This window comes from Platalea leucorodia, assembly GCF_965183815.1.
Source record: "Platalea leucorodia genome assembly, chromosome: 3".
In the NCBI taxonomy this organism is placed as follows: domain Eukaryota; kingdom Metazoa; phylum Chordata; class Aves; order Pelecaniformes; family Threskiornithidae; genus Platalea; species Platalea leucorodia.
The window spans coordinates 120096147-120111371 of NC_138825.1; the positions used below are offsets into that span (position 1 = coordinate 120096147).

The window sequence follows — 15225 nt, forward strand, 5'->3', positions numbered from 1 at the left end:
ATGTCCCTGCCCATTGCAGGGGGTTGGACTGGATGGGCTTTAACGGTCCCTTCCATCCCAAAGCATTCTGTGATGCTGTGATTCCTAGGATTGTATTTCAAATGCAGTACTTGTCCACATGCACATAACACACTGTGAAGAACCAGCATAATCCCGTGACCAAACTGTGAACAGCTTCGAGTGGGTGACTTGCCCTTGCTGGGTCTGCTCTGGTTGCCCGACACGGCAACGCCCTGTGCACGTCCAGCTCCTGGTGCTCTCCTGTGGAGCTGGGAGAGTCCTACAACTCTGCCTGGTGCAACCTGAGACTGAACACACTTCTGGTGGGAGGCACTGTCTTTCATCAATCTAGAAATAATACAAATAGATAATAATTCCAAAATAAGCAGCTAATTTTTATACACTCTTTGGCTGCATAATCACAGAATCATAAAATCACAGAATCATAGAATCGTCAAGGTTGGAAAAGACCCTGAAGATCATCGAGTCCAACCGTTAACCCAGCGCTGCCAAGTCCACCACTAAACCATGTCCCTAAGCACCACGTCTACCCGTCTCTTAAATACCTCCAGGGATGGGGACTCAACCACTTCCCTGGGCAGCCTGTGCCAGTGCCTGACTGCCCTTTCGGTGAAGAAGTTTTTCCTAATATCCAATCTAAACCTCCCCTGGCGCAGCTTGAGGCCGTTTCCTCTCGTCCCATCACTCGTTACTTGGGAGAAGAGGCCGACCCCCACCTCGCTATAATGAAATTATAGAAGCAGTATTTGAGGGACGTGCAAGTCAAGGCACCCTCTCGGGGTGAACGGGCCAGCTGGGGCGGCAGAGGTTTCCTGCAGAGCCAAGAGCTCTCAGCCCTAACCCTCTCCGCCTGCGCGGCGTTGAAACCAGGAATGGGCATGAAAAAGGACTGTTGGGGGCCGGGAGGGGCCGTGGGCCATCCCCGGCGTCCCCCCTGCTTCGAGCAGGCACCCAGTGCTGAGGGTCCAGGTTCAATGACTTTCGGTAAGAGCAAGGGTGATGCTGGGCCGCCTCCTGATCAAACAGCGGCAACGCCCGAGAACAGGCGCTTGTTACGTACAGGGTGAAGCCCACAACCGCCAAATTATTTTACCTGTTTTCCTCCTCCCCTGCTCATCAAAAGCTGTTAACTTCTAGTGGCACCACACACCACCGAGTGCTCTTTGCAGCTTTCGCTAATGTTGTACCTTTAATACTGTATTTTGTGGGCAGAAGATTTTTTTTTGACAGTGGCTACAGGCAATAAAAAAGAGATTACATTAGTCCTGAGACAGCAGCTCCAGTTCTATAACCTCATCACTTGATTCCTTCTCACGCAGTAAGTGCCACTGCGAAAGCCTGATAAACTGCTTAATGTTATCATGTTTTAATTTTGTGGGCAGCAAGCTTGGATTACTGTCTTTTCTTCAGTGCTGCAATCCACGTTACACAAACCTGTGCTGTTTTCTAAATTCACCTTTGCGTTTTCTCTCTCTCACTGCAAAAACCCACAGAACATTTTCTGCTGTCAGCCTTTAACTTGGGTGCTCTCAAGGTGATGGGTTATTGGACTATGAAAATTAGAACATGTATTGAAGGCAATACCGTTAATATTAACAGTATTGTTTCAAAGGCAACAGGGAAAAATTTCAATATGAAGACAAGAGATGTTAACGGTCTTAACTAGCAAACGTTTAGTCACTCAAATGTAACTAAAGCCACTTAATGCCTGTAACCATGTCCTGGGTCTGGCTGGGACTGGGTTCCTTTTCTTGACAGCAGCCCGTACGGTGCCTTGGGTCTGTGACTGCACGGCGCGGGTGCGGCAGGGCGCGGGTGCGGCAGGGCGCGGGTGCGGCAGGGCGCGTTGGCTCTGCTGAGCAGCATCGGGGCTCTCCTCCCTGCTCTCTCCCACCGGCGAGGAGGCTGGGGGTGCCCAAGAAGCTGGGAGGGAGGCAGCCGGGACAGCTGACCCCAGGGATATCCCACACCGTATGACGTCATGCTCAGCAATAAAAGTTGCGAAAGCGGAGAACATTGGGAGTTACGGCGCTCATTTTCCCCAGGAACTGTTACACGCGATGAAGCCTTGCGTTCCCACAAGCTGCTGAACATCTGCCTGCCGACAGGACGTACTGAATAAACTCCTGATTTCGCTTCACTTGCACACACAGCTTCTGCTTTACCTATTAAACCATCTTCATTTCAACCCGTCAGCTCTTCTGGCTTTTGCCCTTCCAGTTCTCTCCCCTGTCCTGCACAGGGGAGCGAGTGAGCGGCTGGGTGGGGGCTCAGCTGCCAGCTGGGCTCAACCCCCCGCAAACGACGGCAGACCTGGCAGCCACGTCCCCAGATCCACAGAGCGAAGCACGCGCAGAGCCGCTGCTGCTGGGCACAGAGGGGAAAAGGGCCTTGCTTCCACACGCTCTGGCCATTCCACACAATCATACCTTGTCCCAAATTCCTTATGCCTGAAGCAGTGCTTACACCCCGAGTAACACCACTGCAAACACACATGCGCTTCTGCGGGCACTATTTCTAAATTACAAATAACAGCATAATATTTCAGGCTTTGACAGAAGGGAGGACACGGGGGACAACGCAGCGTTTTCAAGGATGTATTTATTACGCAAGTTTACTATCGTCTAAAAACACCAACATATTAAAGACCAAGATGGAAACATTAGCTCGGAAGCTTGTAAGGACGCGTGTTTCCAAGCACTGATACAAAGACCCGGTCTATACTGCAAGAGGCATATTTAAAAAACACTGCTCACTATAAAAAAATGTTAATGTTTCCAAGGATCAAATAAATAATTTACAGTGATATGCAACCAAAAACTTACAGAAATCCAACAGAGATTTGAGACAGACCGTTGTTTAGAATTTGCAGTCCCACACAGTAAATGTAAAAGTCTCCCGTCGTAAGACGGGCATTACAAAATCACTGTCGAAAACTACATTTTACTGCTGGGCTGTTCTGAAGGACTGCTGCTGTCTAAAGGCTTGGAGGAGCAGTCTCTGAGGACTTCCAAAGAACTCGTGATGTCCAGACTTTCGGAAGACGCGGGCCTACACCCTTCCGTAGAGCTGATGATGTCCAAAGTTTTGGAAGACCGGGCGCTGTAGCCTTTCGTGCTGGCGTCTCTCACGACTATCTCCTGCCTGGATGTAAACGTCAGCGGAACAAAGCCCTCGCTGTCCGCCGTGAGAACAATCCAGGATGAGCCTGTGAAGACACATAAATGCTTGTTTGTGAGGTTTCCTGTAATTAGGTATGTTTAAGGTATAAAACATATTCCTTCTAAAACTGAAGTTAAATGCTTCTGTATGTTTACAGTTTTTCTAGGAAAAAAAATATTATGGGGGGATATAGGTTGTATAATCTCAAAAATAAAGGACAGTTAACGACTATGCGAAACAGCTTCCTGACCCATTCTGCCACTAGGAGATGAGACTATAATAAGTGCACGCTTCAAATAAGGAGGAGGAATGAATTTCTGAACAGAATTTGTAAGCACCCAGACTTGTTTTTAATTAGGTATTCATAAGCTACTTCACAGTGCTTCAGCTGTGCAGATACTGTAAAAAGCAGAATTTGTTAAATTAAAAGACAAATTAATATCATAAAAACAATTTAGAAACTGCTTCTATTATGTAATTTCAATATAATTAATTCCAATAAATAGAAGGAAGAAATACTGTACTATGCTGTACAAACCCCATGTCTCTGGTCCATTTGCTCTCGGACTTCACATCATCATTAGCATTATTTTTACAATTTGAAATCGTTTCCTGAATCCGAAACACTGACTTCTACCAATTCATATAACCCAGAAAATGTTCATACTTGTATCCGTTAAGCTGACGGAGAAATAAAACAGAGCTCGTGGGGGGTGAGGGAATGCAGAGAAACATTTCCAGCTGTTGGCCAATTTACATTACGTAACTTCATGTCACAAGTAAGGTCATGAGAAGATTGGAGCTTAAAAGCACGCAATCCTTTAATTTTTGGCTTAATATCTCATTTGGACCAAACTTTAAAATCAGTACAATTCAGGAATGTGAAATTACCATTCCTACTTGGCCCCTTGATCGAGTAATATTTGTAAAATAAATAAAGAAACCTACCGCAACACTGTTTGCTTTTAAAATCTACCTAGTAAGGCTAGTCGTATGCATGACAATTACTCATTCCTGGGCAACCAATTCTGTTAAGTTTACGTTTTTAAGCTGAAAATGAGAAGTCAAAACTAACGCAGGTAATGGGGGACATTGTTCTTGCCAGAAAGGGAAGCTGTTCAAGTCTCATAGCTCAAAATAAAATCCCAGTCTGAAAAATGAAGAGATCAGTATCTGCAAAGCTGCCCGCTGTTACACTGGGTACTTCACACGTTTCTGAGCTGTGCCACAACATGATTAAAGTAGTCACCGTGTTTCAGTGCAGGAACTGATCCTGCAATAGGAAAACTACTACACTAATGTAAGATAGCGGTAAGAACCTTTTCAAGATTCAATTGCTAGTGAATTAGCCAACTAAAGTTTTATCTAGGTATTGGCATACTAAACACATTCCAACAACTACTTAAAGAAAAATAAAACTTGCACAATGGTAAGAACAGCAGCCTTCAGGCTTTGGGGCAGCTGCTCAGCAATCTGCAAGCAGGCAGAGAGCAGACGCGGTAGGCGAGTAGCTGGAATACAGCACAGAGGACGTACAGAGAGCACCTGTAGCAGCGAGGGATCCGACCCCAGAAGCGTGGTTTCTACCTTTGCCAAAAGTAAGACGCTTAGGACTGACAGGTAGGCAGACACACGGGATGTGCATGGGATGAACGGGTAACAGCAGGGAAGACCACAGCAATAAGAACGGTGGTTTTCCTCACAGCAACAACTGAAGTGAAAGGCACTCCTAAAATTTAGAGAGCTACTTTTGTGTTTATAAAAACCTATAGGATTTCTTAAAGGAGACCAGATGCTGGAACTACAGATTAAACTATAGAAAACCGTATTCCAAAACTCCCAGTCAACTCCAGCCTCCTCATTACTCAGACTTCTCTGTTTAGAGTAGCTGAAAACATAAATAAAATGCCGGGTGACAGTAGTTTTCCTGTATAACTAGCTACTTGATAAGGGGGTATCAATACGTAAAAGTTTGCTCATTTTTTTTTTATCATGTTAAGATTCTTCTCAGTAAACGCCCAGAGAAGAATCTTTACGTTATAAAACAAATGAGCAAACTTTTATTAATAATCTTTCATGATTTATTCCTTGGGTTTTTTCCCAGATGGGATTATGCATATTGTTACTGCTCCCTGAGAATGTCTCATGTGTTTCAAGTGTTTGTGTTATCAGATAATTACAACATACCATGTTGCATTTCTACAAGAGAGAGATTGAATATCTCCTGGACTATATTTAGATGGAGTTTACCACCACAAAGAATAACAGCTCGTCTTTCATCTGAATCACTTCTGGAAAGCTGCTTCTGTAAATTCAAGAAAGAATCATTAGGTACCGTGATGTCAAAATGGCATTAATCAGAACAGGATCACAGACATGCCTTCAACTACAGCATTTGCAGAAAGTCGGATGCTACGTACATTCATTCAGACCCATTTGCAAGATTTATACTTTAAAGTCTCAGCTCTCAAAGAGATGATCTGTGAGTGACAGCAGCAAGTAACGGTGCTAATTCAGCGTGTGTCAGAACAACAGGAGAGGAACTCGCACGCTGCTGCTGAAGAAACCATGAGCTTCATCCACAGCGCAATCCTGACTCTCGCCCTACCACCTGCGAGGGGCACTTTCCTGGGGAGTCTGTAAAGCTGCAGGTTTTCCGTCCTCCCCCCGCCCTGAGCCACAGCTGAAGAAGAGGTGAGAACTCCTGCCCATGGGTGTCTGGGACGAGGAACAGACTAACAAATCAGAAGGGCTTGTTTGTCTCACCTCTGACCATCACTGCCCCAAGCCTTAAAATCCAAATAGCGTCTTCAAAGAACATCCCCCACGGGGCAGAGCAAAGCATTTTTAAAATCTGCAAAAGATCAGTTATTACCAAAACTACAAACTCTGTCTTTGCATACAATAAAATTCACACAACGACGTCACTTCCCAGGGAAGCCCTGATAACATCCCTGGGTCATGACAAAACCACGATAAAGCAAGTTCTGACTCCTTTTCCATGCCGTGGACGGGGCCAGCCCTCCGCAAGGAGGGCGTACGGTGGAGGGGAGGTTGGAGATGCACGCATGCTCTTTGCCCCCTGCGCTGACAAACTCTGCCCTCTCAAAGACACTGCTTATTTGGGACGTTTTGGGTTTCCTCAACATTTTGTAAAATACAGCTAATGACTTGGCCAGTAGAGAAACGATCAGGGCTCAGCACATGAGGTGAGGATCCCTGTTCGCCTGTTAATGATTTCTGAATCAAATATACTCTGACTGAAGTTAAAACACAGCATTTTGTGCCAGACTTTACAATGTCACTTGTAATTCACAAGTCAAATGCTCTTCTTGCTACAAATCATCTGTGATCAAAATAAGGAGGTAAAATTGTGGCATTACTTTAATTTGCAGAGCACCCCCACGCAAGCGTAGCTAATCCGGCTCTCGGAACACCAAGACAAGCCGATATGTAACTCAGTTTCAAACTATATGTAAAAAGAGAGCCAAATATAAAAACGTAACAAAAATTTGTGCTACCTCAAATTAAAGTAGCTTCTAAACAAACACCTCAGATAAACGAGACGCTAGACTTGCTGAGGGAAACTTTCACTTTTCAGAGTAATGTCCCATATATATTTAAGATTTAAGAGAACTAGAAAAATTAGAGTTATTACAATTATTAAATGTTTGCAATAGAGAACAGTGAAGAGAGTGAGGGAATATGATCTAGGACCTAAGAGTTCGATGCTACAAAAGTTGAGAATAATATTTTTTTGCACTAATAAAGCTGAAAAATAAGAGCTTACTGAAAGGAGAATGGCAGTTTAAATGACTTTGAATATTGACTAAGGTTTATTAATCTGAATTCTAGAAGAGACCTAGTAGATTTGTGCCATGTTTTGATAATCGGGTAACTTACACTTTCTAGCACGAGATTTGGAAATGCCTTCTTTCAGCCAAGGAAAGTGTCTTTCACATGAAATTTGATTTTAAATCCATTTTTAAGCTATGTTAATGGTATTATCTATTGTGTCCCTAAGGGTCTCTTTCCTTCTCAGATGGTGCTCTCACTACTAATTAGCAACACTATGGTTTCAGAGCCAAAGCATTTTTCTTTTTTTGTTTCAGTGTCCATTATTTTAGTTGTCCTCGCAGGAGGACGTGAGATTGACACCAATTCCCACACATGGAAATGTTCACTTGTCTAAATACCTAACCAGGCAGCTTCAGGAGTTGCCTAGGAAAACCATTACCTTCCTAGAACTTCAGACAAGCCTTTAATTCTGCGACTGAAGCGTCAGGCGTGGGTTCTCAGGAGTCCCACAGCCTCTGTGCAGAAGGCGCAGGTACGCCGGCGGGGGCAGAGCCGCCGAGCTCGGCCCAGCGCGAGGTGGGGACAGGGAGCTGCACGTTCCCAAATACGACATCGCTTTAAAAACACCGAACGCCTGCAGAGTAATGGGACTTGTAACATTAGTCCCACCTACAGGAACAGGACGGAAATCTAATCCTACCCACCATTACACGATCATGGTCTTTTTTTTCCAGAAATGCTCTGTTTTTACCACTGGTACAAATAGCTGGGCGAGAATGAAAGCACTACTACAGCGCCCATCTGAAATGGCAATAATTTTAGATCCATTAGTTTAAGTTTAGTTTTAAAAATTATCTGAAATATTTCCCTCATTCTATCTCCCATCAGAGAAAAATAAAAATACACAGTTTTAAAAGAACTGTAAACAGAGACTGAGATGCAATTAGAGGAAGAGTAGGGAAGAAGGACAACAAAACCAAGCCAGGTTTACGTAAAGCCTAAATAAGTCTAAATAAGACTCCTATCGGATTCATCTGCATGTGGCGAGATCATTCATATGTACCTAATTTGCACATACTAAACGTTCACAGGATGTCATCCTTCCTGTGCGTAATCTGACAAGAGTTCATGTTTTAAATGCGCACAAAGAACATACATCCATAAACAGAGTTTATCATTAAGGCTTCCAATATTAAAATTACCTGGCAGGTGATGTTAATAAAAGAGGGTTCCTGAGAAGATGGATACACTGGAAGATTTCTCTTCCCAGATTTTAGCAGCTCCGTTAATTCACAGAGATGATGCTGTAATTCTGTGAAGTTACCAGACAGTTTTTCTACGTTTTTCAAAAAGTAATTCGCCTCCTTTTCACTTAACAGGTTATTCTTGTAAGAATTTGGTATTTTGGAAGCTGCATCTGCCTGCCTTTTTGGAGATGCTGGCTTGTTAGAAAACGCCAGCGATGTGGCAGACAGTGCCACAGTCCGATTAACTGGTTCGGTATCGAGAGGCTCAACAGCTGGAGGAAAATTCATGGAAGTCTTTTTATCTTTGAGGTCACTCATGTTCAACAACAAGCTTTGTTCATAAACAGGACTCTTAATTTCTTCAATGAGTTTCCTTCTGCTGGTAGGGGACTGAATGGCAGCACGATCTGGTATCAAGAGTCCACGGCTGAGAGGGGGAACATCTGTAGAGAGATCATGAGGTATGTTCGAAAGGTTCAAACTGGAGCTCCCATTAACTGATGCAGATGTGGAAGGACCCATTTCAAATATTAGTTCCTTAATCATCAATCGGATCATGTACTTGTCCGATCTTGAAGAAGGAAGAAATGCGGGGTCAGTGAATTTTTGTCTTCCAACCAGTATCAGTAACAATTTATTGGTCAAGAAGCACAAACCCTTTGGTTTCTCATTTTTCTCCAGCTGAATTTGTTGAATATTGGGTAAACTGGATGAAGTCAGCGAATAGACTAAAATAACGTTACACGTATTGGAGGCAACCGATACAGTTTGAGTCTTGGGGTCAAAAGCCATTATATCAGGAACCAGAATGCCTGGGATGCTAACTTTTTTGGTAGAGGTAACCTTTCTTTCAAAAGTCACCAAGATGAGATGTGAAGAATCTTGGCCGCTTCCCGTCAGGTAGTCCTTGGGCCTCAGATGAAGAAGAGGGCTGGAATCAGCACCCTGCTTGCTAGAAAGTATGTGCGTTAGATCCACGGGAGATGTAACAACAGACAAGGGCTTCTCAGACTCCAGTGATTTTTTCCCCCCATCCATGGAATACTCTTCCTCACCGCACAGGCTGGACTGCGAGGGGAAGGACTCTGTTTCAATGCTCGCCGGAACTTCAAATGCAACACCAGCATTTAAGCCACAGATCTTGTCTAGAGGAAGCTCGGTGGCAACAGCAACTTGGAAATTCAGAGTAGCTTCCACAGCACAGATGTAGCCTCCCACATCAAAGATTGGGCAAAAAGAACAAGCATTCAGTGTTTTCTGAGCATCATCCCAAATATAAGAATGAAGGGCACTGCCTACTCCCACGACTAAGCGATTGCCTTCCTTCGTCCAACAAGCGCAGTGGATGAGACCGCTGCCTTTGATATCTGCTTTAATTCTGGAGTTGTTGAGATGAACAGAGTGTAAGACGGAGGCATCCCGTGTAGTTAGCACAGCCAAGATCTCCTTCTTCGGATGCCACACGCAGCCTTGGGGGAGCACTGGAAACGGCTCGCTGATGTCGCATATCTGAGAAACTAGGAGCTTATTTCTTTCTGTAACATTAAAACAGAGCTGCCAAATGGTGATATGCTTTTTATGTTGAACAGCGAGCAGGGCTGGGGCATCGGGGGGACACGGGCCCCAGTAGAGTCCATGGACATGTTCAAACTGACCGACAACACTCGAGTCACCAAATTTTGGTTCTCCGTTATGGAGGTGTAAAGCAGTCAGTATCACCTGTTTCCCATCTGTCCAGGCAATACCATGCACAGGGTGAATTGCTTGGTATAAGGCATTAAGGCCAGTTCTCAGAAGCTTCGCCTTTCCTAGCTCCATGATTTTTAATGCGAGACATCTAAACAGATTAGAATGAAAAGAAAAAAAACATTATTGTAGAGGACAGAGGACAACACCTGTACGATTATTCAGCTTACGGCCCTGCCAATGCTGGACTCTTCCTTCCAGTGAAGTCAATGGACACATAATGTTCATCTACGCTTAATCCCTGACCCTAGAGATTTTTGTTTATGATGTTTCCACAGTGAAATGCAATTTTAAAAGAAAGAAAGTTTGCTGTTTACGTAGGCTCAGTCTCCTGCATTTTCATCACAAGACCAGTCCTTTCATTCTAATTGACAGGTTGCTGCTTCTCAGAATATTTTCAAATGACTTCAGTATTAAAAATTTTCAAAATATTGCCTCTCACTCTCAGCTTCATGGACCATCTGTGATCAGATAAAGTAATCCCTTACAAGTATAACCGAGCATTAATGTATTATCTACAAATCTGATCCTGTATTAAGTGGGTGAGAACGAGACATTTGTACGGTTATTCCAGAAAGCTCTCTAAAAAGGCAAATGTAACTTTGGAGAAAGTTAGGATCAAAGCAGATTTTTCTGAGGAAATGAATGAGAAAAGAATTTAAAAGAACTTAGAACACAGGAAGGGACAGACCCATCTACCTCAGGCACGAGCCAAACTATGAGAGCATATGAATGCCTCAATCTTCAACATCTTCTAATGCAGTGACTATTTTTTTTCTTTTCCTAAGTGATTCAGCACCTTTTTGTCAAAGTTTGCAAACCACCTTGTAGCTAACTACTGTTTGTTGGGTAGAAGGGATGAAAGTAGTAGGCAGCTGATGATGCCTGCAGACTGCTATTTCCTCGTGCCTGAATATCCATACAAAAATATACATACATTTTTAAATGTTTGGTTTTGGGTGTTTTTGGTTTTTTGGGTTTTTTTTTTTTAATATCTGCAGTAATCCTGGGGACATTTTTATCATTTGGATATTGCTTTAGGAGTACTTATTTTCACAGTGTCCTGCAAAGTAGAAATTATTGTTTCATAGGTAGGAAATAACAGCACAGAAAAGCTTCATTCCACTATTTTTGAAAAATAGGTGACATGATTTGCCTGATGTCTCAAGAGAAGCTTTCTCTACGTAACATAACAGCTTCAAGAGGGAGAATGGGAAACTGCCAGCAATGATTATTCTCCGTAATCTGTAACCAGGTGTCTGGGACATTTAGAAGCCATATGCAAGGCACCAAAACTTCAGAAGGGTTCAGGATTTTACACATATTTCTAGTTTTTGAGCTGTGAGCAATCCCTACTCTGCGCACAGAAGCCAATTCAAAGGAATTGATGGTTTCCTCACTTCAGATTCCCTGTAGGATTTGGCTCAGCTGCAAAGCCATGGCACTGAATGAGTTGCAGCTTTAGTAGGAAACATGCAAAACAAGAAGAAAGTGTGCGAGAAAGTCAAACTGGAAGCGTTTATCACAATTTGCAGGGCCTGGCACTACTCGGTATTTTAATTTACTACTTGTGGATGATGCCAAACCTAGAGGAAGGAGATTGGAAGAACGGATTTCAGAGATTAAAATTCGATAGAAAAAGTTATGTTGTGATGATCAAGATAACTTCTTCTCAAACTAATAACAAGCGCAAAATAATATACTTAGTAAAGAAAAACAGAAAAAAAAAAAAAAAAAACCACGGATATCTCTTCAGGAATAATTCCCTGGGTAGCAGTAGAGAAAAAAAGGATCTGGCTTACAGTGCATCACAAATTGAATATTTCAGTAATGTGAGACTGTTGCCAAATAAGACAGTATCATTCTGGAATGTTTTTAAGAGGGATGCCATACACAAGGGAGATAATTACCACACTTTCTCAGAGCTAACAGTATCTCCACTGCAGTACCGCATGTAGTTCTGGGTTTAACAGCCCAAGGATGATGGAAATGCTTAACAGAGCTCAGGGACCAGAGAAACGTAAGAAGCGGGTTCACTCAGTTGGGAGATCGTGAGCAGAATCTTGCAAACACCCACCAGCCTGCTGACAAGGGAACACTGATCCATTGTTCTCCAGGTCTACTCTAGACAGTGCAAGGTAATAATCAGCTTAGTTTCAAGAAAGGAGATTTAGGTCAGCTATTAAGGAAAAATTCCAACTCTAAATCATAGCTAAGCATTGAAGCAGGTTACCTTGGAGAGCGAGAGAAGGCACTCCATGAATTTCATAATCTATAAGAAGGTTGTAGCGAGGTGGGGGTTGGTCTCTCCTCCCAAGTAACAAGCGACAGGATAAGAGGAAACGGCCTCAAGTTGCACCAGGAGAGGTGTAGGTTGGATATTAGGAAAAACTTCTTCACCGAAAGGGCTGTCAGGCACTGGAACAGGCTGCCGAGGGAAGGGGTTGAGTCCCCATCCCTGGAGGTATTTAAAAGACGGGGAGATGTGGTGCTTAGGGACATGGTTTAGTGGTGGACTTGGCAGTGCTGGGTTGGACTTGATGATCTTAAGGGTCTTTTCCAACCTAAATGATTCTATGATTCGATGGTGTCTGTCAGGGAGAAGTTTAAGAACACTGGATCACTCGAGATGATACTTCCCACTCAACTGCTCCACCACCTACCTGGCTCTCCTCTAAAGGCCACTGTAACTGACCTCAACCTCGTTAAGCAACCACCACTTGCAGGAAAATCAAAACATCATTAACTGTTCGTTCTTCAGTACGCCGAACCACAGGTGCGCGGCTGGGCCATACTTACGAATGGAAGGGAGATGGTAAGGTGCCTCCTGCGATACGGTAAGGTACCAAGCCTCCTGGCCCCTCTGGACAGGTTCCTGTGAGACAAGAGGCGTTTTACGCCATCCCCAGCGGACCTGGGAAAGCAGAAGCCGCCAGACCCCCGCCGCCCTCGCCCTCCAGCCGCCGCGGCCTCGCCGCACACCCTCGCACCCCCCCGGGCCCGGCAAAGGCCGGGCTCCCCTGGGGCAGGTGTCGCGCTGCCGCCACAGCCGTGCGGGCGGGCCGGGACGCTCGGTGGAAGCCGGCGCCTGCCCCCAGCCCCCCCGGGCCGCCGAGGAGACGAGGGCGGCCACGGCGGGGGGGAAGAGAGAGCGCCCAAACCCGCCCGCCCGCGCCGCTTCCCCCGCGCCGCCAGCCGCCCGCACCAGCGACCCGCCGCTCCCTGCGCGGGCCCGCCCGCACCGATATTCCCCACCTCCCCCAGCGGCCCGCCCGCTCCTTCTCCTCCCCGCCGCGGCCGGCAGCCTCACCCGCCCGGCGGCTCAGCCCGGCTCCGGTGAGGCGCTCCCCGCGGCCGTGCAGCGGGGCGCGGCGCTGGGCTGCGGCGGGCACCTCCCGCCCCCGGCCCGGCCCGGCCCCGCCTGGCCGCGAGGGGCGGGCAGCGGCGCTCTAGGCGGGCACGGCTGAGCTCTATGGCCCGGCAGCCGGCGCCTACAAGGGGCGGGCGCTAGAACTACAGCTCCCAGGAGGCCGCGGGGCGGGGCGCGCGGGGAGAGCACGTGACTGCCTTGCCCCCGCCGGTCCCGCGGGTGGCGCGAGCCGTCTCCTCACGGCGCCTCAGCGGCCGAGGCGGCGGGGACCGGTCCCGTCCCTCGCTCCGCGGCGGTCGCGTACCCTGCGCCACGTCCCACCCACGGCCCCCCGGCGCGGCCGCCTCCGCGCGGCTCCCGGTGAGGCCTGGGAAGGGGCCAGAGGAGAGAGGAGGCGCCTCGGGCGGGCGGACGCCGGGTCCCCAGCGGGGAGTACCCCGTCGTGAGGGGCGCCGGGCGGTTCAGGCAGCGGCAGTGTGGCTGGCCCGGCCTTGCTGTCCCGGGTCGGTTCACCCCCGCTGCGGCCGGAGGGTGGTAGGATAGACAGCTCCTACGACCCGGCAGATACGACACTGGTCTGAGCGGGAAGCCTGCAGGTTTCAAGAGTTATTTGGATCCGTCTGCACAAGATAAAGATGCAAAATGAGAGATGTGCCTGCTTTGTTTTGTGTTTCGTTTGTTTATTTTTTCCCCTTGGGAGGTCCCATTTAAGCGAAGAAAGCATAGAAGTCCATAGAACTACTCCAATACAACTTCTTTGGCCCTGCTTTACTGCATCGGGCATAACTTCATATAAGTCTCTGAGGCCTTTTTAAAGTTAATTATATTACAAGACTGCCACTTTGTCACTGCTTAGTACTGCAGAGCAGTCCAATCATCGTACAGTTTTTGAAACCCATACTTTTGATGGCATGTTGAAACACTGGAAAACGTGCCTTAAAGAGCTGCCAAAGGTGTGAAAAAATGCTTGAAGTGGTTACAAGGTCAAATATGTAAGTAGCTCAAACTTACAGAAAGAAGAACACTAGGTGGTGACTTGGCTATATTGCATGAGTGCCTTTACAGAGAAAAAAAATCAGAACTAAAGAGTTCTTTAGTGAAGGAAGGTTTAACAAGAGCCATGGATGAATTCAAGTACATAAGACAGCTGTGGGTTTGATTGACCACTGGAAGAAACTACCAACAGAGCAGATCCTCTGCATGCATCTTCAAGTTAAAACTTGGTGACTTCCAGGGACATATTATTTAAACGCAGATTTTGCCCCAGCCACAGAAAAATTTCTGAGCTCAATAAATGGATTTTAGATTAAATTCAATGGCCTGTGGGATATAAGGTGAAATTCCATGTACTGTCTCTGTCCAAAAAAGCTCAACATCATTTGACTGTTTTACACCTGACAGGGCACCTGCAAGATACTGAAAGGTAGGCTGGTGTGTTTGAGGAGACTGCAAGGAGTAAGAATTCTTTTACGTGATTATACGGGACAAGGGTTGTGGAAGAGAAATTCCTGCCATTCAAATTGAAAGAAGTTAGTTCCCAGGTTCCTTTGGAAGCTTGTTCAGCAACGGAGAAGTGGCCGTGGGATAGAGACCGGGGTGGCTAGAGGTGGAGAACAGGATTTGTTTGCACTGTTGTATTTTTGAAGGGAAAGAGCATCTTTCTGCCAGCTTCAGGCACTTGGTGCTGTGAGTTGCCGTAAATAAATAAATAAATAAACAGATTTGAGATAACAAATAGATTTCCAAGATTACATTTTTAGTTTAGAAAGATAAGCAGCAGACCCAAATGCCAACTTTTCTGTGTTGCTCCATAAATACACACTCTCAGGTGTATGAGAATTTAGCAGAAAATGAGCAAACCTGGTTTTGCTTTCTCCCCTC

General features: G+C 45.9%; 1 protein-coding gene across 2 annotated transcripts; it reads right to left on the bottom strand.

The window, feature by feature from the left end:
* Positions 1-2605: 2605 nt before the first annotated feature.
* LOC309588247 (WD repeat and coiled-coil-containing protein) lies at positions 2606-13357 on the bottom strand. 2 transcript variants are annotated; one of them, XM_082307297.1, is made up of 5 exons: positions 13285-13357; positions 12774-12849; positions 8184-10065; positions 5371-5488; positions 2606-3229 (listed from the first exon to the last, which is right to left on the bottom strand). In XM_082307297.1, exons 3-5 carry the CDS (start codon positions 10044-10046, stop codon positions 2958-2960), a joined length of 2253 nt encoding a protein of 750 aa, XP_082163423.1. In that variant the 5' UTR covers positions 10047-10065; positions 12774-12849; positions 13285-13357; the 3' UTR covers positions 2606-2957. The 2 variants fall into 2 exon arrangements, with proteins under 2 accessions (XP_082163423.1, XP_082163424.1); XM_082307298.1 differs by lacking the exons at positions 12774-12849; positions 13285-13357 and adding an exon at positions 12208-12299.
* Positions 13358-15225: the final 1868 nt, after the last annotated feature.